The sequence below is a fragment of the Misgurnus anguillicaudatus genome, chromosome 13 (assembly GCF_027580225.2).
Source record: "Misgurnus anguillicaudatus chromosome 13, ASM2758022v2, whole genome shotgun sequence".
Classification (NCBI taxonomy): domain Eukaryota; kingdom Metazoa; phylum Chordata; class Actinopteri; order Cypriniformes; family Cobitidae; genus Misgurnus; species Misgurnus anguillicaudatus.
Window position 1 is genome coordinate 19,908,016 of NC_073349.2, and position 26,683 is coordinate 19,934,698.

Here is a 26,683-nt window from a genome sequence, read left to right on the forward strand (position 1 = left end):
CTAAAGATTAAACTTTTACTAAAGAAAACAAATAAAGTCATTGCTATTCTATTGTACCCTTCACTCCAATATTCTTTCAGGCATTTCTTTGTAAGATCCATCACTCCCTCAAACCACTGCCAGAACGTGAAGTTTCGGCCAGGCAGAACTTCCTTATTACAGAAGTTAGTCACAGATGTTTATTTACTTCCCATTTAACCCCTGAGTTGTTTCAATACAAGACAAATACAGGAATCAAAATTAAATTTATAGTTGGAAAAGTGCTGAAAAATGAGCTGAAGTTGCTCAATTGCAACGTTGTTTAAACCTCAAACATGTTGGCATTTAAAAGTTACATAGGTACCTTATTGAATTGAGCCCAGGACACAGGCATGTTGGTAAAGTCTCCCGAGATGTCTGGTTGGTCAAAGATCTTCTGGGCGAGAAAATGAAGATTGTATACGTCCAAACCACGCTGCGTCTGCACTTCAGACATGAATTTACTGCTCAAAGCATCGCACATCTGCTTCCAGGGCACGCGCTCGGGTACGACGAACGGTACTCTGTTCTGAGAATGCCACATCACAAAACAATCGCTTTCAGATGGACATTGTAGATGGTCTGTGGCATTAAACAAAAGCTGTGTCCCTCCAATGGTACTTACAGGCTCGGAGAAGGCACAGTCCCATACGACGGTTGCCATTGCATTAATTTCCTGACTGCCATGTACAATTACAACCACAGGAAGTGAAATGATCTGGGAGCAGAAAAAAGATCAGTAAGTAACTTTGAAAATATGAGTTAACATACATAAAACAGTCCATCGGTCCATACCTGCATGCTAAAGGGGCACTCAGAGCCTGTGATGGTCAATTCTGTGGTGAACAACAAGGCAAACTTTTCCTCTGTCACAGATTCTGAGCCCTTCCTGTCAGCACGTTTGATCTTCCTTATCGACTGTAGAGGAGAAAAACGGTTTATAAAATGCCTGAATTTACCAACATATTGATCTAAAAACCTTTCCACAAACATAACCGAATCAGAAAGAAAGCCTAAGAAAGCAAAAGTTTGTGCAAACAGATGTCATTGCAATGTCACCCACCATATTTCTGAAGGTGGCACATGTGCTCTTGCTGGCGGTGTTATGTTCTAGTATGGCTGTGCTGTTGATAAGTTCTCCTACATTTTCACTAAATGGAGAAAAACAGACGAATAATTACCATAAAACATTAGCAGGCTATATAAGTTTACAGTATGTAAACAGTTACATGGTTAGTCTGGTTAGCAGCTCAACTGAAACCCTGAATCTGTTTGCTTATCTTGTTGTGCCTGCACTTCCTCTTTAAGTCTAAGCACAGTAACAAACGCCTTAAAATGTATAACATGTACGACAGTCTTCGTAGGCAGATTTCAACATACGGATGCAGCACAAAAGTGCCATTATGAAACAATGACATGTTACGGATCAAAGTGAGATGTATATCCGAAATGCTTTAGTATCAGTCGGGTTTTTATTTTGTCTGTTTATGTACACAGGAAGAGTAGTCAAGACGCAAGGTACCATTAAAATGAATTCTTGTTTCGAAATGTAAGTAGTTTGCAATGTCTGTTAAGCAAATGTGAACTGTTTCTATATGTCAACTGATAAAGTGTTGCTTTATATTGTTTAAATGCATACCTTGAATGCACTGTTTATTATTTTACAGTGCATTCATTTTTTTTACCATTTTATCTCAGTCAAAACAAAATATTGGTAACATGGACAATGAATTAGCATCACAGACAAAACACCAGTACTACTTCTGCAAGTTAAATTAACATATCATAAACATCTGACTTTTTCCACGTTTAAAAGAAAACACCAACGTTTTTCAATCTTACCTCAATCTTTGTACAGCGTGTCGTGAATGTGTTAGCATTTAGCCTAGCCCCATTCATTCCTTAGGATCCAAACAGGGATGCATATTACATGAAGAGTTACACAAGTAAGTATGGTGGCACAAAATTAACGTGGGAATTTTTTAAGCAGATAAAAAATGAGAACTATAATGTATGGGGTAAGAGCACTTAGTTTGCAACAATTTGACCTCGGCGTGCAGTAACATCATCACTCTTAACTACTACCCCTCTCGCTCAAACTTCCGTCAATATTACTGCGTCTGAGGTCAAAGTGCTACAAACTAAGTGCTCTTATACCATACAATATAGTTTACATTTTTATCCGCTTAAAAATCGCCCGTTTTGTTTTGTGCCACCATACTTACTCGTGTAACTACTCATGTAACAGTCTTTAAATAGGGAAAACATGGATGTGTTTGGTGGCTACTAAATTCATCCCTGTTTGGGATCCTAAGGAATTAATGGGGCTAGGCTAAATGCTAACACATTCATGACGTGTTGTACAAAGATTAAATGCATGCATTGAATAAAGATAGGTATGTATTAATTCATCTAAGTTGAGGTAAAAACATTTTTATAAAATGGCTCGTTCTGGTTCTTCATTCTGATTGGTTGAAACGTGTTCTAAGCCTTGATAAAATACCCCGGTAACCCCACGGTTCAGACCGCATTACATAAGTATCACTGCGCCACTGTTGCTAATATTAGGTCCCCGGTGCTTCTATTAACCTAGAAAATGCGAAAAAGATCAACCCAGTAACTTAGTTTTGGTAAACCATTCCCCACAAGCATGTGAAAAAATAGCTCATTGAAATTTGGCTCACCTGTGATGTCAGAAGGGGATAATATTGCCCCTTAATCTGCACTTTCTAATTTGCATTTAAAAGGACACACCCAAAACGGCACATTTTTGCTCACACCTACAAAGTGGCAATTTTTATCATGTTATAATAAATTATCTGTGGGGTATTTCACATATGTACTCTGGGGACACAAAAGATTTATTTGTTATCTTGAAAAAGTGAAATGTCCCCTTTTATCCAGTGATACTCAAACTGGGGGGCATAAAATTATGCCAAGGGGCCCCAGATTTATGACAAATAAATAGATTATAAAATAGATGATATAAAATACATTATTTTAGAAAATACATTAATTTATATGACATCATTAAACCTGAGAAAAATACGTTTTTAAATCAATAGCACTTCATTGTATCATTTGAGATGTTTTGTTTAGTTCAAATTTTAAGTTTGAGATTTTTTTACATCATGAATTTTCTTTGGGGGGAGGGCGAAGGGATGCAGCCTACACACGGGGAGTGGGAACGCATGCCAAGCCAAAAAGTTTGAGAACCACTGTGTTCATACACATACCTATAAATCATAAAAAATTAGGAAACTAAAAACAATTTTAAAGTGGTCTCTTGAGTTTTTCGCAGCTGTATTATTTGAACTGAAAGACAGGCATGTGATTTTAGACCAGTGTTGTTTTGAGTCATCTCTTTATATAATAACATAATACTATTAGGGATGTCATTGTAAACAGTTTATGACAATCACCAGATCTGAAATATGGAATGTGCATTGAGCTATTTATACAAGATCTGTTCCTGCATTGAAAAACGGAGAGTTGTAAACTGTACGCCAATGATAAGAATTCTCACCTGGGTATGACTCCTTGTTGACCCAAGTTTCTTGCTTGCGCCTCAGTAATAATCTGGGCCTTCAACAGGACGGGTTTCCCAGGGGCGATCTTCTCTCCCAGTAAATACCTCACAGTGGTGGAAAACTTGGATTGGGTTTTAATCACCTGGGGAGGCTGCTTATCAACCACCAAGGAACTGAATAACCAATTTAAAAAACAATAAAAACAATTTTTAAAAAATCTGATTATCATGTTGTTATTGTGTAATTTCTAACTGAGGCAACCTAGCGTGACATTCTGAAGAATAAAGCTTTTGCAAATGCAAGGCACCAAACTAAATTGCAATCCAAAAAGTCGTTCTCACAAGACACAGGTTAATTACCTCTGTATGAGAGTCTGGAGAAGACGTGACAGACTTTCCTCCATCGTCTGAAACTGTTCAGCCACTCCATGGTCTCTCTTTACCAACATGACCTCCTGTCTTAGATTTCCGTTCACCCCAAGCAACTGCTCACACCTGCAAACCAGAAAAACAGAGGACACCCAAATTAAGCAGATGCCAATGGACGGCTTTACATAAAAAATTACCATAATTTTTGGCTTCTGAGAGCAAGCAGGAAAGAAAGCAAACACTTAAATCAAAAGACAAGCCTGTCTTTTTGAAAAGAAAGCAACAGTCCTGAACACATTATAACATCAATAAAAAAGTAAGTCACATTTCATGTTGAATTTTCTAAAATGTTCTAGGACCTCTGCAAACGTAATTTTGTAAATGATGCTCGACTTGATTTTGCCAATTTAGAGATGTCCCTGGGTCTCCTATCCCAAACCCTAAGCATAACTTATCGCTAAACAAGTGGAAAAACAATGGTGCACCTAACCCTGATAGTAAGCCTAAACTTCACATGAACTGTACATTTATTGCACAAATCTGTTTGGTTGATTGGAATGTTGTTGCAGGATCAAAAATCACGTGGACCCAAAAATATCTCTCACTTGGCAAAATCAGGAAGGCCACAAAGGTAAACCTCACCGTGTCTGAAGGTGTCCAAGGTTGTCATCGAAATGCAAGCCAATGGTTGCCCTGTGTTGCTCCCACCTCCAGGTCTTAATTCTGTGTATAAGACTTGACTGGCACTGCTCCAGGGCACAAACAGCTTCCTGAAGGAGCTGTACACGTTTCTGTAAACACGTAGCACGTAGATCAGGGTCAAAGAGTGTCTTTCTTAATGTCCACATATTACTCTGTTACATAACAAATGCTTTCAAATGTTTACCTCTGCACAAATTGAAGAATTGTACTCAAGTTGCTGTATGCGTTTTTTTTTAGCGACTGGATCTGAATGTTGTAGATCCAATTCATTCTGTCCTATTGTTGGGGGGTAAACAAAAACAAGACGATAACATCATGCTTTACAAGTGTGTGCTAGTCTGTCTGTCTGCACGTCTATCAAATAGATGCGGAACTGTATTACCAATAGCTAAAGTTGACTGCTTATGGTTTTTCATGGTAAACCTTTTGGGGCAAGATTTAAATTAATCCAGGACTAGAGCTTAATTATATTATGACATTTAAGTAGTTTTTACAAACAAACCTTACAAAACAATACTGGTATGCATATTGAGACAAAACAATGTCACTGACAGTGTTGGGGAAAGTTACTTTTAAAAGTAATGCATTGCAATATTAAGTTACTCCCCAAAAAAGTAACTAATTGTGTTACTTAGTTACTTTTTATGGAAAGTAATGCTTGTGTTACTTTTAAGTTACTTGCGTTACTTTTTCTTACTTGGCTGAGGCCTGATCTCTTTCAGGCCTTGCAGGTGTTTTTTATGATCGCAAAAATGTCAAGCTCTGACCTGCCATCTCCGTTTCTGACTCAAACTGTTCCCGCTGAGGCGCACAGAGTGCGTAATGCTATGTTAATATGTTCAGTTTAATTCAGTACATTATTTTATTTTTAAATTAAATTAATTAAACTGAAAAGTAACTTGCATTATTTTTTAAAAAAGTTACTCAAATATTAATGTGTACATTTATAAAGTAATGCGTTACTTTACTTGTTACTTCAGAAAAGTAATATTATAACATAATGCGCATTACTTGTAATGCGTTACCTCCAACACTGGTCACTGATATATGTTAAGATATGTCAGTACATGGAGTTTTTAAATAAAGGCAGCTCAAACACGCATTATAAACATACCATGTATGTTTTGATCGTGGTTCTGAATCTGATCTCTTAGAAAAGTTCTTCACAAAAATGAAATTATCTCAGCGTTTAGCTGAAAATTTGAGAGGTGATAGAGAACAAATAAAGGTAGGATGAAACCTTTTTTTTAAAGCGGAGCGTCTGTTCTTTCATTTGATATATTTTATGTTTATTTAAAGAAGATAATTTTTCTGGAAGGCATTAAACTAAAACTGGGTGTCAACTTAAAAAAAAAGCTGACGGGGAAAGAGTTAAAGTTAAGCATGCTTCCACGCATATTTGATCATCACTTTAACAGTTGCACGATATAAATGTTAATGTATAAATTAGATGAATGTTAATTTATGAAAATAAACACCACAGTCTTTAATCATATTGTCATTGTGTCTTTGTTGCGCCTGTGTTGCTTGAGAACTGCGCTCTGTTGCAGACACACTTGATTCTGAGGAATTACTTTGTTTGGCGCAAGAGTAATATTTGTACTAATATAATTACAACTTATTTGTTTCGTTTTATGAAACCCTGCTATGCATATGAAGTAACAGTTTTATAAATGCAATAAGAACCGCGAAGCAGTGGTGTTACTGTGCATTTTATAACAGCTTCATGTCGTGCCTTACAATGCCCCTTAGCTGTTATAAAATGCACTGGTAACCCACTGCTTCTTGGGGCTTATTGCTTTATTTTGGTCTGGGATTAGGATAAACAATGTAAATGTTGTAATGTAAAAAAGTAATCTCTGTTGTCACTTACTATATTGTGGAGTAAAAATGTCTACTCCACCAAACATCAATCATGGCACTGAAACAAGCATTACTCTTGCAAGGTTTGTCTGTTGTTTCAACCAATGGATGGTAAAGTATGAACTAATTTATGGACAACACGTGGTTTGGTATCAATGGGTTGAAACATCCCATTTTTTACAGTAAGTGCTTGAAGTATTTTTTAACAGAAATAATTGTTAATCCTTATTTTTTCAGAAATTAACAAATAATTATAGGCAAGCTATGACTGAAGAAGCTAAAATGTGACAAGTTTTGAATGATTTTTGAGTTTTTAAGACTTCTTACCAGGTCCAGACTCAGCTTCCTGTTTTTCATAGTTCAAGTCCGCCTGAATCCGATGAAGCTCTTGGCGACAGTTCTGAAGTTCTAAAACTTTGAGCACCAAATTGTCCACATCAATTCTTGAATCTTGCCGTTGAAGTTGCTGGGTGCCGTTGGAAGATGAAGGACCCTGAGGAATAGGCTGATAGGGTGAGAAGTCAGAATGGATACCCTATAGACAAACACATACAAAGAGAAATCACACAATGAACCTTTACATGATTTATTTATTTATTTATTTAAGATTTCTGTTCCTCTTTTCTTAATAAATCCCAAATAAACAGGCTTTGTTCTTACTGCCTGTAACAATTGTCTTTCTCTCCTCAGAATGTCCCGTACTGTCCTCACCAGCTGCAAGGGATGTAGAAGGAACACGCTCTAAAAAAGACATTCATTCAGTTACTTATCTACAAATAGTATAATCATTAAATCATTAAATATGGAGCATCAAGCTGTAACATGTCAGGGGAGAACTGGCCCTCCCAGCTGAGCCTGGTTTCTCAAAAGGTTTATTTCTCCATTTATAAATTAGTGGAGTTTTGGTTCCTTTTCACTTTCTTACTGGAAATTGCTGGCATTAGCTTGGCTCAGGGACAATTCTGTTAATATTGCTTTTATTACAATGATCCATTTATCCACATTTCTCTATTTTCTTTACATGTTGCACTCCTGTTCATGGTATCATTGCAAATTTTCTGTTACTGTTCTTAAAGAATCTTTTTATATGGGGAATTTTTATGCAAGCTGGATAGACCGGGTGTGCCTCATGCATCTTGAAAAGTGAAGCCGCTGGCTCTTTGATCGCCCCCCCTGGTGGCTGGCTGCAGTACAAGAAATAAACCCCGCCCTCTCCGTGCAAACGAACAGGACTCGGCTCTAAATAAAAAATTATTTACACTTCTGATAAAATTTTCAGAAAGATGGTTTTGGTCCTTTAAGGTAGTTGTTATCATGCTGATATATTTTCAATTGTTAAATTTTGTGATGTTTCATTTTAGCTAGTAATTTGATGCTATAGAAACAGGGCGTGTCATTATGAATGGTGATGTTGAATTGGGCGCACAAGCATTTGGGCAGAAGTTTGATACTGCCAGTCTATAAATATTGGATTTAATATGATGTCATCTATAATATTAATTTACTAATGTCCTATAGTCTCAGTTTTAGTAGATTTAGTAGATTACTCGAGTATATCTTTTACTAAAATAACATTTGCTATAATACCTTGTGTTTTTTATTCTATAAATGTAATAATTGTCCTGTTTTCTGTATTTTTTTTCTTTCATGTAAAGCTGCTTTGAAACAATGCAACATTGTAAAAAAGCGCTATATAAATAATTCTGAACTGAACATCAACTGAGGTTTGACATCAATGATGCCACACAAATATAGTGAACGAGATTGTCCATTTTGAAGCTTAATGGTATATTCCATCATATGTTTGTCCAATATGGCGTCTATACAGGAAGCTTATTTTTTACAGTTTATAACGTTTAAAATATGAATATTTTACTTTCCAAAGTGCACCAATTGTACGTTAAAGCCCTTTCTTAACCTCTTGGAGCCGTGTGGATCATAGATATGTATGTAAAGACTAGATGTCTCGCCCGCGCTGCTGGCTAATTGAGTGGAACGTACGCATTTTGGCGGCCATCTTTCCACAGGGCGCTCGCTTACTCGTAGCATTGAGTTTTAATGGTGCATGTACTTTTAAAAGACCTTAACTTGCTCAATTTTCTTGGCTATAATTCTGGATGCTTTAACATGTTTCATTCATTTTTATTTATTTTTTTAACCGTTTGAAAATCGGTAAAAAATTGAGCAAGTTATGGTCATTTAAAAGTACCTGCACCATTGGGGCTCAATGCTACGAGTGAGCGAGCGCCCTGTGGTAAGATGGCCGCCAGGTGATGACGTTAGAGACTCCGCCGTAACACATCTAGCCTTTATACATATCTATGGTGTGGATTACTTCTGTGAAGGGTGGATGCACTTTTTTGGGCTTCAAAGTCAGAAGTTGTTGATCCCTGTTTTCTACCGTTATAAGCTTGAAAAAGCAAGAATATTTACTAAAATAACTCCCAATTGTCTCGTCTGAAAGATGATAAACATATGCATCTCGGATTGCTTGAGGGTAAGTAAATCATAGGGTGATATTTGCCTGACGTATCGCTTTAACAGCCTCTGTTGCGGATTCTCTGAAGCCATTCATTTCACTTTCATTTTTGATGAAAACCAAAGATTTTTAATAGTACTTTTTAGCTTTCAGTCTGCCCCTAACCAGTGATAATTATGAGTGTTGTGAGTATTTTCAGTACATACCAAGTTCTTGCTTATTTGCTGTAGCTTGACCCTCTCCACCATGCTAGGGTTTTGTTTGGACACCTCATGTATCAAATGTATCATCTGTTCCAGCAGTCTTCGAGCCTGAGGCTCCTGCTCCATATTGTCTACATTAAAGTTCTCCCTAAATCCAATAACAAGAGTTATGTTTATAAATGGGGTCATGCGTTTTATAGTATGACTTAGTCCATACTGTTAGTTCAACTTTATTGACTTCTGTATTATATATGTCAGTGACATCATACCATGCCTGTTCCTCTATCCAACTGGCCAGGTAGTGCCTGATGTCCAATGGAAATGTGTCTGGATAGAGTTCATTCAGCGTCTGGGTTGGCAGGTACTGTAACTGCGGGGTCATCTGCGCCCACAGCGCCATAGTCTGCAGGAACTGTAACAATATATTTTAGGACAATATTTACCAGCACTAAAAAAGCAATCACTCTTCCTTTTGCATATGATTCTGCACCAGACAGAGAGCGACCCAACTACTAATGACACGATATAGGCATTTTCACGACAACCTGATATTTTAATCATAGTTCGAAAGATTGGCTATTTGCTATTATTATTTTGCTATTTATACAGCCTATGACCTTAGCCAAATGAATTGTATTACATAAAATAAAGTATTTCTATTACAGGAATCATGTTTATAATAGAGACAGAGCGCAGTTATGCAAATTTGAAAACCACGCCCACCAGGGGGAACGCAATCCAACCGTCTCCATTGACTTTGTATTGCGAGAAGCCGCCTCCTTGTCATTTCTGGCTTATAACAAAAAACTGAATAATGCCTAAAAGCTGCTGTGTGACAATATGTACAGCTAACAAGCCAAAGAACCCAGAAATAAGTTTTTATAAGCTGTCGAGCCGTAAAACCCAGTCTTTAAGGAGAATAAAGTGGATCGCCAACTACGTTTCCCCCTAGTGTACGCAGTTTTACTAATAGAAGTACTATAAAAAGTTGCCTGTATCCATTTTTGTGTCTTTAAACGCTCGTTTTTTGGGGTCAACAGCTTATAAAAACGTATTTACAGATTAAACTTAAAAACAGAATAATACCTAAAAGCTGCTGTGTGATAAGGTGTACATCTAACAAGCCAAAAAAAACAAATACGTTTTTTTATAAGCTGTCAACTTCAAAAAACAAGCGTTTAAAGACACAGAAATGGAAACAGGCAACTTTTCATAGTACTCCTATTAGTAAAACTGCGTCCAATAGGGGGAAACGTAGTCGGCGATCCACTTTATTCTCCTTAAAGGCTGGGTTTTACGGCTCGACAGCTTATAAAAACGTATTTCTGGGTTCTTTGGCTTGTTAGCTGTACATATTGTCACACAGCAGCTTTTAGGCATTATTCAGTTTTTTGTTATAAGCAAGAAATGACAAGGAGGCGGCCTCTCGCAATACAAAGTCAATGGAGACGGTTGGATTGCTTTCCCCCCCGTTGGGCGTGGTTTTCAGGTTATGACGCGCTGCGCTCTGTCTCTATAGGTTAGAACATGCAACATTTCTTGCACATTCGTTTATTTTTCTGGATCTTTTTCCTAATTTCGATCTGATGGCAAGATAACAAACTTCTTAAGTCAACACTTCATGACAGACTGTATTTCAGGTTTTATGTGGCATGATGGGCTGTTACATAGTTTTGATTTAGAGCAAAGAGGACAGAAAAAGTTTGGAGGAATTTGTTACCAATCTGCTATGTGACTCTTGTCTAGCAAGTAGTGAGAAAACAGTGCGTCTTCCTTATCTCTTACTAACACAAGGGACAGAAGACATTACATACAATACCACAACATACTGTACAAAATACAAAAACTACAAAAAGTCTACATTAATACCCAGATATTTTGAAAAGTGAATCAGCTATGCTACACTTTACATGTACTCTACACAAACATCTAGTTTTAATGTGATAAACCTAGTAATGATACCGTAGCTAATAAACAAACTAATTAAAATTACTGTAACTATGCTACCCAGTCTCACAAAGTTTCGTGACATAGTCACATATTAAAAAAAAAAAATTGTGGTATTATCACGAATTTCCGCGCATTTTCGTGATCGTATAACAAATTCCTGTTTTCGTGTGACCATCACGCATTGGCCACTCAACTGCCTTTTCCTATTTTTAACCATTGTTGCTTCGGTTTAGGGTTAGATTTGGTGCTTGCATTAGAATGTCACTTTATACATTGGTCTATACTATTTTTTCAGATTTTTTTATATGTCGCCTGGCGTTAGGGTTAGAGTTGGGTTTGGGTAGGGATGTCATTTTGTAAGCGACAATGGTAAGAAAAAAGGACAAAACAGTTGAGCAACCAACACGTGATAATCACACGAAAACAAAAATTTGTTATACGATCACGAAAAAACGCGGGATTCGTGATAATATCACGAAAAATGAATAAAAAAATACGTGACTATATAACGAAATTTCGTGAGACTGGGCTGAACTGTACAATGTGCATTATTGACATCACAGACATTTATTTTCATAGGTTTTTTGATAGTGAAACGTACAATATTAACTTAAGGACACCATCAATATTTGCTAATGTGTTAACAACTTTCGAAATGTGTTTTCAAAGGAGTGACATACAGCCATACAGTACAAGTCCTGAAATGTGCTGAAAGGCATGCGTGCATGCTCCATCATGTTCCCTATTACTGTCTCTGACACTAGAGTATACATACTTTGATAGAGATTTAGCTTTGGCTTGGACTGTAAAACATTTTTAGAACATCAAGAGCAGGTTTGAGCAGTTCTCAGTAAATAACTCTATTATGTTTTTAGACATTATTAAAACAGTTATAACAATTAAATATGAAATTACCCATCAGTTAAAACCTGTTTGGTTGCAATTTTTTTCATCACAATGAGAAATTTTCACTTAAAATTCCCTTAAATTAAGATCAGAATTCACCAATATGGCCATCTAAATTAGTTCATTTGGACTCTTAAAAATCGTTTTAATATAGGCAAATATCCAATCTTTTTTATTCAGTATTTAAACAACAAAGAAATACAAAAAAGCAAAAACATAGGAAATTTCTAGGAGAGTAAATCAAACAGTTCTTTACGATGTGATACAATATCGATTTTCTTCACCACCGGTGATGTGATATTTGCCCGATGTGGTATTTGCCCGATGTGATATTTGACGATACATCAAACACGTATTCGATGCAATTGCGATTCGATTAATTTATCGATCTTGATTTTTAAACGCTTTGAAAATCTCTGTCCCAATTGGAACATTTTCAACAACAAACTAACAAAAAAACAACACTTTTTTAGTCTTTCACTATTTTGTGCCAAAATGTGCAATGGTGATGACAATCACTGAGGTAGTTTTAGAAAAAATTTATTAATATAAAAAAGCTGTTAAACTTAAGCATTTGATCTGTCACACAACTTCAAATCTAACATTTATACAAGTGCTGCAGTGGTATATTTTAAGAGATTTTCATGCGTAAAAACCACCACCATCTTGGAACAGGGGTCTTGTCATAGGAAGTAGCTAGGAAACTATGCTATCTCCGCCTGTACTTCGAATTCATGGACGATGCCGGACTTTTGTGCTGCGTATGGATGTTAGGCCTACTAGCACTATGCATTATATTTAGTCGATTTTCTTAATATCAAAACTTTACATTTTCTCTGGACTCAATGCTAAATACATGTCTGATCGTTGAAACGAACAAACCCCCCTCTTAGAAAATCGCATTCATGACGATTTATGGTGATTTTATTTTCGTTACACATTTGCCTTCATTGCCGCTGATGCAATAAAGAGGAGGGGCTCCCCTGTTTTAAGATGGCGGCTCTTTTTGACCCATTCGTTCCAATGAACTGCCGTAGCCAAGCGACAGCTAGTGTATATATCTATGCGCTGACGCTAGCAGACAAAAATAAACAAAAATGCGAGCTTTGGCGGAAATGCGTAGATGGACGTTATGTCAAGGAATGATAGGGTGGAGAGTGTCAAAATAAAGGTAACTCATATGCGTGGCGTCGTTGCATCGGGATCGTTAGAAATATAATCCATGTATCGATCCATATCGATGTATCGTCACACCCTAGAAATTTCTCAGTAGGAACCAGGGAAAATTATTGTAAACTCAAAGGTTTACCTAAAGGTGTATTTAGAAGGATCTCTTGAAAGAAATGCAATATAATATATATCTATATTATCAGTGGTGTATAAAGACCTAAGACCTTAAACGTTTCTATTACCTTAGAATGAGTCATTTTAATTTACATAAACGGCGGGTCCCCTTACATAAAAGTTGCTGTTATGTTTCTACAGTAACCCTAAATGGACAAACTGTTATACAGAGCGCGTTTCGCCCCTACTTTGTCTCAGATGATGTCATGTTTGTCCTGTGGCGGCTACTCTATGCGTTTTGAAATAGCACTAGATGGCGTTAAATGTAAACACACCACCTTTACACAATCAAGTCAACATCACCTAAAATTTAGCATTTTGGACCAAAACTTTAAAAATATTTGTTAATTTAGCATTTGATCTAGGGCTGCACGATTTGGGTAATTTTTCGCATTTTGCGGTTATTGCTGCTAATATTGCGATTTGCGATTATACTAAATGGTATCATGAGACAACTTGATGGGTTTTAAGGAAAATCCACACACAGTTTAGCTAAAATGTGTATTTGTAAAACTCGAAATGTTTTCGTATTGCCACGTGATGTAGCAACTGCTCAGTGTCAGTAATCCTAAATCCAAAATACCGCCATACAACAGACATAGAGGTTTTTTTAGCTACCAGATCACTGTCAACCTCCTCTGCATCCATCTCTGCTCTGGTATAAGTGATGACGCACACCACACATGTGCATGCCACACGTGCACTGCCTTTTTTGTTCGTTTTTCTTTCTTTTTTAAATAGCAAGGAAAATCATCAAACTGTTATCAGAAAGTTTGTGTTAACAAGTCCACACATTAATTTATTTAATATAATTGCAACATTTTGCTGTCATATAATCGCACAGGCTGACATCGCGATTGCGATGCGATTAATTGTGCAGCACTAATTTAATCTACAAAATTTCAAAAACTAAAAAATATACATGTAATGAACTTAAAATTGTTAGTACAAAGTGCTGTGAGAAATAGATGAAAGCCTGAAAAGCTTTGTTTATTTAAGCTTGGTTAAAGAATAAAAACTGACAGGTTATTTAAATAGTTATCAACCCATTTGCACCTGATGCTGCCCACTGAAACATTACATCTACCGCCGTTTTTTTTTAATTTCATGTTTCTATGTGCTACAGAGGCTTGGATATTACGTTTTTGGTAGATGTTGACAATTCTTAGTATTTTTTCTGAAAACCCTAAGAAGATAAGGGTATTTATCCTGGAATAATATAGGTTTTAGGCGTTTTAGGAGTAAATGGGTTAATAAAAGATCATAGAGGTTTAAGCTCTTAGCATTAATCGTGTTATTTTATTGTATATTGTAGTGTGCTGTGAGGTCACTGTTCAGCTGATTAAACTTTGCTTTGGTAAATTACCCTATTCTCTCTACAGTAATAAAAAAGCATATAAAACACAGTTGCGTACATGTTTCTGAAGAATCAAGTTCATTCAATGATTGACAAACTCACTCATAAATTCACGTGTATCTCCTTAAGTAGCCTGCACTAAATCAAAGTATGTCAAATTACATTAAAGTTAAACTCATTTTTACTTAAGAAACTAAGTGGAGTAATTATCAGAAAAATAGAAATTGATATTATATAGTTGATGTTAAATCAACCTAGCATTTAATGCAATGTACTTTAATTATATGGACATTTTAAGTTAAATTCACCCAAAGCTATTCATTCACATGACTTAATATTTGTCATATATTTGTTTAATCAAATGCTTTCATTATATTTTAAATCTTCAGTGTTTCCAGTGTATTTCTGACTCACCACCACCTACACTATTCAGACTCTACTACACCTGTCATAGGTCTTCTAACAACTCTATTTCAAATATAGTGGTGGGTGGCAAATTCAAACATATTTACAAGGAAAAAAGCAGATTACTCAAGAGTTTCAATTTTCATTTCGCTGTAAATGATAGGGTGTAGTACCTGGTTTAAACAAAGACTATATAATACACAATAAATGCTGTTGTAAATTGGCCTAACTACACTTTTAGCATTTAAATGAAATTATATATATATATATTTCGGATTTCTTACAGTATAACTGCACTACATCTAAAGTGTTAAGTTTTATTCACTAAGGCAGTGGTTCTCAAACTGGGGTCTGGGGCCCCCAGGGGGGTCGCTAGATGGTTCCATGGGGGCCCCAGTTTTATGATATTTTATAAACTACATTAATTTATCATGAATTCTGTGTAATTAAACCTAAAAAAATAAGACTACTAACCAACAGCACTACTTTGCATACTATAATATGTTTTGACTAATTAAAATGTTACGTTTTAGAACAAAATTGTCTTAAATTTTCTGTGTGGGGGCCGCAAAGGAATGCACTGTACACATGGGGGGGCCGCATGCTGAAAAAGTTTGAGAACCACTGCACTAAGGTACTAAGCTACATAATGGGTTTCAGCAAAAACAACATAAACAAACAGCTTTTATGGCCCAAACCTAACTTCTGGTAGACTTCCACAAATAATTAATAACAACAACACCATCTAGAGTAGATCATTTCTGATAACAAGCAAAATAATAACCAGTAAATTACCTTAATTCAAATCATAGCTAAAGCGTATCAACTACTACACTGAGCTACACTTAATACAATGTTAGCCACAGATTCTTGAATTCTTGCCTGGCTGCCAATTGCCAAATCTCTCGAGACAGCAGTGACCCATGCACGCCGTCTCCCCTTATCCTTGGAAACCAAAACATTTTTTTTGACATGGCATTTGTTCCAATGGTCACTTTAGTCACAAGCCAGACCGATAAACAAGCACTGACTGAAAGTTAACCTCAGACCAGGCACATAACCATGGCAGCGTCTGATGAAACCAGATTTTAAAATTATCTGTTAGAAGCAAACACTTTTTCAGAAACATTCCAACAATTTCAAATGTTTTACACTGTCAAGAAAGAAGGTCCCAAACTGTCACTGGGACAGTACCCTAAAAAGGTCCTAATATGGACCATTTAGGTACAGATCAGTATACATCTGGTATGTACCTCTAATTTATTAAAGGCTGGGTACATGATCTCTGAAAGCCAATGTTGATATTTGAAATCACCTAAACAAACACCCCTACCCCAATAGAATCTGGACCTTCTTTTGATAGACTCGCCCCACACATACGCAACCCAGGCAACGATGTTGTTTAGTAGACACACACTTTACTGCTTATTGGCTACAAGTGTGTTTTGGTAGTCGGCCCGACGCTCTTTTCCAAAACGTTTTTCAGAAATGGTGCACTCCGTATTTAATATGAACTCTTTGTGTCCCAAAAGACTGTGACAGCTGCTGGTTCTTTTTTTTTTGACAAATTTTTTTCTTACAGTGTACATGGGATACTTCATATCATCTTTGCACTAATTTATAAAAAAAGGCCTAATGTAAGGCAAGCAGAAAATAACAACACCTGTATGCATCAGACTGTGTGAATGACAATAATCATTCATATATTCACATCACAACTGTGTCAAGTTATGTCAGGTTATAGGACCAATAGTGCTTGGAACAATTGTTACCCCTAACAAACTGAACATGTTTTAGATACAAGATACTACCAAATTCAGTGTGCGCAAAAAAGCCTTGAGTTAAGGTGTTAAATTTAAATTTTGTTACAAAGCAGCACTGCAGGAAAAACTGGCCTGGTGAAAGCTTTGCTTTTATTTAGGTAGTTTAAATAAGAAACATAAACAAAAGAAATGTATGTCTTTAACTATTCAGTACTAAGGCGCAACAGTTGTATCGTCTAACAAATTATTAACAGCCATGCAAAAAAAAAAAAGAGAAATTCGATTCTTTACTGGCACTATCTGAATCACTAATTTAATATATTTTTCCATAAATGTGTATTATATGAATCCAATAATAGTCTATTATCTTTATTTCATAGCTTTTCACTTGGTTGCGCTGCTTCCAGTAGTGTATATTGATAGATCATTTATCCAATCATATTTCAGCCTGTGGCTGACATCATGTGTTGCCAGGTTCAAAGAAATCTGCCTAGGCCTTTAGAACGAACAGTGCAGGCGCCTTCAGCTTAAGATAAATGGCAATGGAATCATTCCATTAACCAATCAGATTTCGAGTTGGTGTCTAGCAGGCTTATAATGACGTCAGCATTTTCTCATCATTTGATTGGATTGACCAGTTTCAAACATACTGGAAAAATTCCCGCATACAGCACTCAGCTTAACACAGACTCACGGAACACTATTCGATCTGTCCCGGCTAAAAACAGAACTGACTGTAATGTATACCATGACATATTTTGAAGGCAAAAATCCTGTTGAAATCCTTGATTTCCTGCAGCATTAAAGTCTGGGTGAGAGCAGGAGGCAGCTGTACGCATTGACATGTTTGGCAGTGACTATTCCTGTGTTTACTGCTTCGGTCAAACAGACATTCTCAGCCCTACAACAAATTAAAACTTGTGCCAGAAATACTACTGGACTCGACTTTCAGCATTGGCCTCCATGGCGATAGAAAAGGACTTATTGTTGCACAACAGAGTGATCGAACTCTTCTTGAGGGAAAAAGGAGAATGGATTTTGTGTGGAATGCATGGCCTGTCACTGCTGCTTTCTGACAATTCTTTAAAATAGAGCTGTTTCTATTCAGTATCCTTCTTGCTCCAAGACAAAAAAAAACACCATTCCAAATCCAAGTAATAACAAATCAGTACCCTATTTTAAGTGTTTGTGTGTTTAACATTTTTTTTCATTTACTAAAAACATTAAATGATTAATAAAGGTCTAACACTGTTTATCCTTCGTGCTCTCAAATCACCCACAATCCTATGCACGCAGTCATTACGTCAGAAACTTTTTACTGACGTAATGACACAATGATGTGCACTTGCTAGCCTGTTCCATTTATGTGGTCTCCAAATATTAAAGAGGAGCCTCGCCTAGCCTCTGAAGAAAGTGACTTGGAAAGACCAGTCCTGCCAAGGAAGTATCCTTGACATTGAGAAACAGCCCCAATGTGTTTTAATTGGTATCCCAGTTAAAGGTGCAATGTGGGACTTTTAGCGGCATCTACTACTGCAACTGTCAATCGTAACTAACAGCTCAATCCACAGCTTACCCCCTCCCTTTCGAAACACATAGTGAAGCTACGGTAGCCACCACAAGACAAACACGTCATTGTCCAAGACCATGTAGTAACAAAATGCGATTTATAGGACAGTTTGTCCGTTTAGGGTTACTGTAGAAACATGATGGCTCAAAATGGCCATGTTATGTATGTAAATAAAACATCTCATTCTAAGGTGATAAAAACAATAGAGTACATTTTGTGTCTTTATACACCACTGATAATATAGTTATATATACAGTGGGGCAAAAAAGTATTTAGTCAGCCACCAATTGTTCAAGCTCTCACACCCAAAAAGATGAGAGAGGCCTGCAACCTCCGTCAAAGGTACACGTCAACTATGAGAGACAAAATGAGAAAAAAAAATCCAGAAAATCACACTGTCCGATTCCCCAAGAATCTATCTGCAAATCATGGTGAAAAACAAGTATTTGGTCAATAACAAAAGTTTATGTCAATACTTTGTTATATACCCTTTGTTGGCAATGACAGAGATCAAACGTTTTCTGTAAGTCTCCACAAGGTTTTTACATATTGTTGCTGATAGTTTGGCCCATTCCTCCATGCACATCTCCTCTAGAGCAGTGATGTTTTGGGGCTGTCGCTGGGCAACACGGAATTTCAACTCCCTCCAAAGATTTTCTATGGGGTTGAGATCTGGAGACTGGCTAGGCCACTCCAGGACCTTGAAATTATTCTTACGAAACCACTCCTTCTTTGCCCGGGCGGTATGTTTGGGATCACTGCCATACTGAAAGATCCAGCCACGTTTCATCTTCAATGCCCTTGCTGACGAAAGGAGGTTTTGAGTCAAAATCTCATGATACATGGCCCCATTCATTCTTTCCTTAACTCGGATCAGTTGTCCTGGTCCCTTTGCAGAAAAACAGACCCAAAGCATGAGGTTTCCACCCCCATGCTTCACAGTAGGTATGGTGTTCTTTGGATGCAACTCAGCATCTTTCTCCTCCAAACACAAGAAGTTGAGTTTCTACCTAAAAGTTATGTTTTGGTTTCATCTGACCATATGACATTCTCCCACTCTTCTTCTGGATCATCCAAATGCTCTCTAGCAAACTTCAGACGGGTCCGAACATGTACTGGCTTAAGCAGGTGGACACATCTGGCACTGCAGGAATTGAGTCCCTGGCTGCATAGTGTGTTACTGATGGTAGCCTTTGTTACTTTGGTCCCAGCTCTCTGCAGGTCATTCACTAGGTTCCCCCATGTGGTTCTGGGATTTTTGCTCACCATTCTGGTGATAATTTTTACCCTACGGGATGAGATCTTGCATGGAGCCCCAGATCGAGGGACATTATCAGTGTTCTTGTATGTCTTTCATTTTCTAATAATTGCTCTCACAGTTGATTTCTTCACACCAAGCTGCTTACCTATTGCAGATTCAGTCTTCCCAGCCTGGTGCAGGTCTACAATTTTGTTTCTGGTGTCCTTTGACAGCTCTTTAGTCTTGGTCATAGTTGAGTTTGCATTCTGACTGTTTTAGGTTGTGGACAGGTGTCTTTTATACTGCTAACAAGTTCAAACAGGTGCCATTAATACAGGTAACAAGTGGAGGACAGAGGATCCTCTTAAAGAAGAAGTTACAGGTCTGTGAGAGAAAGAAATCTTGCTTTTTGTTATTGACCAAATACTTATTTTCCACCATAAATTGCAAATAAATTCTTAAAAAATCAGACAATGTGATTTTCTGGATTTTTTCCCTCATTTTGTCTCTCATAGTTGAAGTGTACCTATGATGAAAATTACAGGCCTCTCTCATCTTTTTAAGTGGGAGAACTTGCACAATTGGTGGTTGACTAAATACTTTTTTGCCCCACTGTATATTAGGCATGGGCCGATAACCGGTTTCAAGGTATACCGAGGTTTTAAACAGTCAAGGTTTCAAAACCACTAAAATGTTCTGTGATACCGTCTCCAAGGTATGAGCTGTGTTTATACAAAATTCATCAAATCATTAAGTCATGTGATTGATTTGATGTTTACATTTAATATACATTACGAAAATACTCTATATTTTTTGAAAGCATATTATAATTTAAAGGCTTTATTTTTACCCAGCATTTGAAAGTAACACATTTTAGTGTTGCAATGGCAATACCGCAACACCGTGAAACCGTGGTATTTTTGCTAAAGGTTATCATACAGCCAGAATCTTATACCGTCACATGCCTACTGTATATTATATTGCATTTCTGTCAAGAGATCCTTCTAAATGTCCCACATTGCACCTTTAAAGCATGTGTTATATCCCGTAATGTAAATATCCCGTCCCTAACCATAACCACAAGCTTCAGCGTCTCAGGTGTGAAGATTAACAATTGTGTTGATTCCGCTGCCCTTTTTTTTAGTTTAACAAACAGATCGGCCAGAAACACTATTGCAAGTGTAACGGAGACCAGCTAGTTAGAGAACCTGACTAAACCTAGTTAGAGCGCCTGACTATCATGCCAGATCGATTGTCAGTTTGATTCCCACAAAGAGCGGCTTTAGATAAGTTACACATACATGATGTTATCATCTTACACATTTCAGACACAACATCACAAACCAACATTTTTTTGCACATATTCGTGGTTTACATGGTCTAAATATATCTGTGTTATACAAAATACAAAAACAACATCTCTTTAACAACTTGACAACACACTACTTTAGCAGCTCAACCAGGCTTCGCCCCCCATTTTAGCGCATGCCTTGAATGGGAATTATTTAAATTAGCAAAACTGTGATGTCACAACACATGGAAGAAGCACGTTGTAGTTCCAATAAGCCATATGTTGCATTTCTTAAAAATGTGCAGTATTTTCTCTTTAAGTAAATATATCTCCTTGGAGTGGACTTTGTAACTTTGGAAATATTTTTTATGTTTAAACCACATTATACACTAAAAATGTAAAAAAAAACATAATAGGACTCCTTTATGGTGTATATAGTAAGTATATAACTCAAAACTTAGGATAGTTAAGCAAATCTCCTCAAAACAACTGAGAATAAAAAGATTATTGAGGATATGAGAGTTTAATTCACTTATTGGAAAAAGAATTTGAAAAGTCTTGCAATGAAACTAAAAGAAATACAATCTAGTACTTACCACAGACAATACAACCAGAGATGAGAAGTAACAAAGTACAAATGCTTAGTTAGTGGCATACGATTCTTCTGATATCTTTAATTCGCTATTTATTTTTATGACGTTTTATTTTTACTCAAATATCTGTACTATTTACTTCTTACATTTTTAAACCAGGCTCATTACTTTAGTTTAAATTTGTATTTTTTATTTTAAAAAAATTTATTTTCCCATCCGATCTCTCCCTCTCCCCGCCCCTGCGCATGTTTGCGTGTCTAGCTGGCACATCACACAGACAGGTAGGCAGCAGCCCTTCCCTTTTCTTGGCTTGTTGTTTAGGTATGTGATTAACAAAATTCTCGACACCTAATATGCCACAAGATAAAATTATTTAAATTGTGTCTTGCTAGCATGGTGAATGGGATGAATAAATAACTAAGGCGTATCACCACCGATCTTTCCCAGGTAATGACTTTTCCCCTGAAATGTTGCTATAATGCTAATGAAGACGATGGTCTCTGTGTGAATTGAATATTTTGTAGAAATCTGTTGAGTATGAAACAATTTTATGAGTGTAAGGGAATTCAAATAAATTGGTAAGGAAGTAAGTGTAGTCTTAAAGGGATAGTTCACCCCAAAAATTTAAATTCTCTTATAATTTACTCACTCTCAAGTTTGTTACAAACCTGTCTACATTTCTTTGTTCTGAATAACATAAGGAAGATATTTTAAGGAATGTTTGTAGCCAAACCGTTTTTAAACCCCATTCACTTCCCTAACAGGGAAAAAATACCATAGAAGTGAATGGGGCTCACGAACGGTTTCGTTACAAACATCCCTTAAAATATCTTCCTTCATGTTAATCAGAACAAAAAAATTTAGACATGCTTGTAACAACATGAGAGTGAGTAAATGATGACAGAATTTTCATTTTTGGGTGAACTATCCATTTAACATATGTAACTATATATTTTTTTAATCTTAAAATAATTTATTATGACCTCCGCTTTAAATGTAACAGGTAAGATTAGTAAGCTGCTTCGTAAGCTAACATCTTTTTTGGGTAGTATAATGGCTACTTTTTACTTAAGTAAATGGGAAAGCTGATACTTTTTTACTGTTACCTAAGAGTATTTTTAAACATTTGTATCCGTACTTCTACTTGAGTAAAGGATGTGTTTACTTTTCCCATCTCTGAATACAACAGACTAACCGGTCACTTCTTTTGTTACTGTATCTGTTAAGTGTATGAGCAGTAGATTTGCAACTCACTTATACAGGTATTAACAAACTCAAAGTGCTTTTGTCTGCACTGCAATTTCTGTCATACATGATATTAGGTAATATCACTGAATTTAAAGAGCACCTATTATCCGATTCACAATTTTACATTAATACATGTTAACGATACCCAAAAGGTACAAATCCCAAAGTAAACGATGATGCACGTTATCATTTCCAACTTAAATCGCTTTTCTTGGACAACAACGAACACAAGAATTGTAGGCAACAGTTTACTTCCTCGACCTGATGACATGGACACTGTGGTCATTATCATAATTCCCCCGGCTTCTGACTCACAACCTGTGAGTAGTCTATGTTATAATATTTAAAAAATGTACTACTGCTTAAACCGCAAGTCAAACGCAAGTTTTGAGCCATGCAGAGTAGCGCTTGTTTGTTGTTTCTATGATCACAAATGCAGACATGGTTTTAAAGGGGGGGTTCAATGGTATTTCAAGCATTCTGACTTATTAACACAGTTATAGAGTTGTTTCCTCATGCTAAACGTAGGCAAAGTGTCAAAACAGCAGTTGGGCGTGTTACAAAGTATTTATGTGCCGAATGCACTTCGCCAGGGTTCGTACAAGTTTCGGAAAGTTTTTTTCGATTACAGGTCCAACTGACGTTTCAGGGGTTTTCGATACTTATCACTTCTTTATATGGGCACTTCCCCCGGAAAACCCTGCCCACCCGTCAATCAGCGGGAGACGCTGGAGCTTGCAAACATCTTATCACGCCATTCAGCTTTGTTTAATTTCAAAACTCAACAATGACACAAAAGATGAAGTGTGTTTTTGGATGTAAGGAGAAGAAATCCAGCCTTATGAAAACAATGGATATAGTTTATATCCGGGGTAGCAGCGGAGTTTTCCGTGTGTGTTTGATGCAGTTGATTTTCCCAACCGGGTCATGACGAGTTGCACGCGGTAAGTAAGACTGTCTTATGTTGGAAATAGTCGCGTGCATATTATATAAATGACAAGAACATGTAGTGAATCATAAGTTAAAATGTTGTTGTTGTATAGTGTTGCATGACTCGTACTCGCGCCTCCCGCGGTATAACTCCTCCTTCTTTTCATTCCTCTTCATTTTTTCATACGTTATCGGAAAGATTCGGTAAAGCTAATCTTTCTTCTATAAATCTGATTAAACTAAAGACTCTTTGGAGATATAAAGGATGTCATACTACTCTATAGGTACTCCAGATTAACATCAGAAATGCAGAAACAGCGTGTGTTACGTGAGCTTTAATGTTTTAGAATCCTACCTTACCAATCTGTTATGTCCTGCTCAAGCTGCGCTGGCAAGTTGATCGATCAGCTTGGTCATTTGCATTTTCTGGATCATATTCGACTCGTATTGATAAGGTAGTAAAGACGATATTAAAGGTGCAGTGTGTAAGTTTAGAAGGACCTCTTGACAGAAATGCAATATTATATACATAACTATATTATCAGTGGTGTATAAAGACCTTACATTATCAACTGTTATGTGTTTATTACCTTAGAATGAGACGTTTTTTTTCTTCATACACTGTCGGTCCGCTTACATGGAAGTCGCCATTTTGTGCCGCCATGTTTCTATAGTAGCCCTAAACGGACAAACTGCTCTACAAACTGTTCGTTTTTCTCTTATACAACGACATCTTTGTCCTGTGGCGGCTACCGTAGCTTCTCTATGCGTTTCGGTAAACGGTGTTCTGAGCCATTGGTTGCAATTCACAATCTCACTGCTAGATGTCGCTAAATTCTACACACTGCACCTTTAACTCCTGTCAGTATTGCATTGGGAGCTAATCTTCCAAACATGGTAAGGAGCGTCTCATTTCCGGGTGACAACAGAAGTATTCAGGCCAATCACAACGTTCTGGCTAGTTGGCCAATCAGAGGACACTGCACTTTTCAGAATGATAAGCTTTGTACAAAATCAGCGCGTTTCAGAGAGGCAGGGCATAGAGGACCAACAATAATGCACAGCAAGGGCTACTACAATAAAACAATCTAAGGGGCTACTTTTTTTAAAATAGTCTACTCAAAACTTTTTCTTTTACTTGTTGATTTTATGTTTTATCATTTTTTAAATGTTAACATACGTAAACCAAGCCACGCTGATTTAACAAATATGTAATAATTAAATACTAAAATTGAGGCTATTTATAGAATGTGCTTTGGCAGGCAACTCACAGACTACGTGTGGGGAGACCATTGATGTACGGTATGTGGAAAATAATGTTTTTTTTACTGTAAAGTAGCAAACACATTGCATTAGACCAAATACACAAGATAACGTTGCTTTTAGCAACGTAATAGGTACTCTTTAAGTTATTTTTATATGCATTAAATTACAGCTAATGGCAGTAGTGTACTTAACATCAAAAACGGTTGGCAAGATTTTTTTGGCTTTTCCAGTATGTGTAATGTCTTTGTTTCTGAACTACACTTTCAATAATTCTTACTATTGAGTGAAACATTGCACTACACTTATGGTCAGAACATCCTTGACTGAAACTTTAAACCAATTAAACATTATTTACATCAGTTCATAAGCATTGTTCAGAAACCATCTTTTTTCAAAATAAAAAATGTCCAAAATAAACAAATGGGAAAGTAAATGACAATTACGGCACACCAACACTAATCTACTACTTCATCTAATGCCTGTTGCATATACAGAAACAAACACCCCATTAGACCTTTTAATACATTTAGAAAGGCGAGAGCACACCCATCCATTAGTTTTCATGTAATATTTATGAAAATAACAGCATGTGGCTGTTACATCCGTAAGACTGGAGCTTACACAAGCAATGATACAAAAACACTGATGAGAGTTTATAAAAACTGACACCTCAATAATGTACAAAACAATGCAATACACTAATGTCAGAAACAGCTTATGGGGAACAGAAAGTAGGGCGTGAAATCGTTTTGCCACACCAAATGTTTTTCCCCTATTTTACCAAACCGTTTACCTGTAACTTATTCGTAAAGACAGGAATAGTACAATAATATATAAGCCTAATAACAAGTCGTCCTTTATATTTCCAGTACAGGTATATGAGTAAACTTGTATACGTTCACATAGGAGTGAATATTATCTCTTATATTTAGTCATGGAGCTGCCAGGCCAGACTCTAATCTTTTAATCTTTGCCGCAGTTTGTTTGAGATATATGTAATGGCACAGCAAAGTTACATCATTTATAAGTGTATTTGATCCATTTAAACGAATATTTAATCACAAGAACATTAAGATGCGAGTTTTATTCCGCGTTTCGCGCGACACCGACGTTTCGCTTACAGAAGAGTTCAAAGCGACGGTTGAGTGAATGTTACAAAACTCGCATTTCCTTCTTACAGCAACATTAAACGATTAACAAATGCAGATGTTAATAAGCTTACAGTCCATAGTTTATATATCAAACACTATAATATTAAGAACATACCTGCTTTTGACGCCAGCTCTTTAACAAACTCAAAGAGAAATAGGTCTGCGTCTTCCGTGTGCGTTTGTTGTTTTTTTATCTAGCCTACTTACTTTCACTTTACACTGAAGTTGCTGCCACCCTGACGCAGCTCTACTGGATATCTAGAAAACTTTACAAGGCTTTGAAAAATGTATATTTCGTTTAATTAGCATATGATTAACATATCATATATTTTTCCAATTCAAATATAAAACCATATACTTGTTATATTGAGGGAAAAATACAAATTCTAATGGTTGATTATAAACACGATTAAATATTGAAACTATTACAAAATAATTTTATTAAAATTAAAATTTTAAATTTCTGTTGGTTACCATCTGACAAATAATATCATTAGACACACTAC

At 36.5% G+C, this 26,683-nt stretch overlaps 1 protein-coding gene across 1 annotated transcript in view; it reads right to left on the minus strand.

Annotated features, from left to right (window-relative positions):
• stat6 (signal transducer and activator of transcription 6, interleukin-4 induced) overlaps positions 1–26,440 on the minus strand; it is a 32,555-nt gene extending 6,115 nt beyond the window's left edge. The window contains exons 1-14 of the mRNA XM_073875323.1: positions 26,293–26,440; positions 9,433–9,575; positions 9,167–9,311; positions 7,142–7,222; positions 6,809–7,016; positions 4,803–4,894; positions 4,559–4,707; positions 3,908–4,042; positions 3,545–3,721; positions 1,082–1,169; positions 814–936; positions 644–736; positions 344–547; positions 58–152 (exon numbers count right to left, since the gene is read on the minus strand). Coding sequence (XP_073731424.1) covers positions 58–152; positions 344–547; positions 644–736; positions 814–936; positions 1,082–1,169; positions 3,545–3,721; positions 3,908–4,042; positions 4,559–4,707; positions 4,803–4,894; positions 6,809–7,016; positions 7,142–7,222; positions 9,167–9,311; positions 9,433–9,563 — 1,721 coding nt within the window. The 5' untranslated portion in view covers positions 9,564–9,575; positions 26,293–26,440. The remainder of the gene's footprint in view (positions 1–57; positions 153–343; positions 548–643; positions 737–813; positions 937–1,081; positions 1,170–3,544; positions 3,722–3,907; positions 4,043–4,558; positions 4,708–4,802; positions 4,895–6,808; positions 7,017–7,141; positions 7,223–9,166; positions 9,312–9,432; positions 9,576–26,292) is intronic.
• Positions 26,441–26,683: the final 243 nt, after the last annotated feature.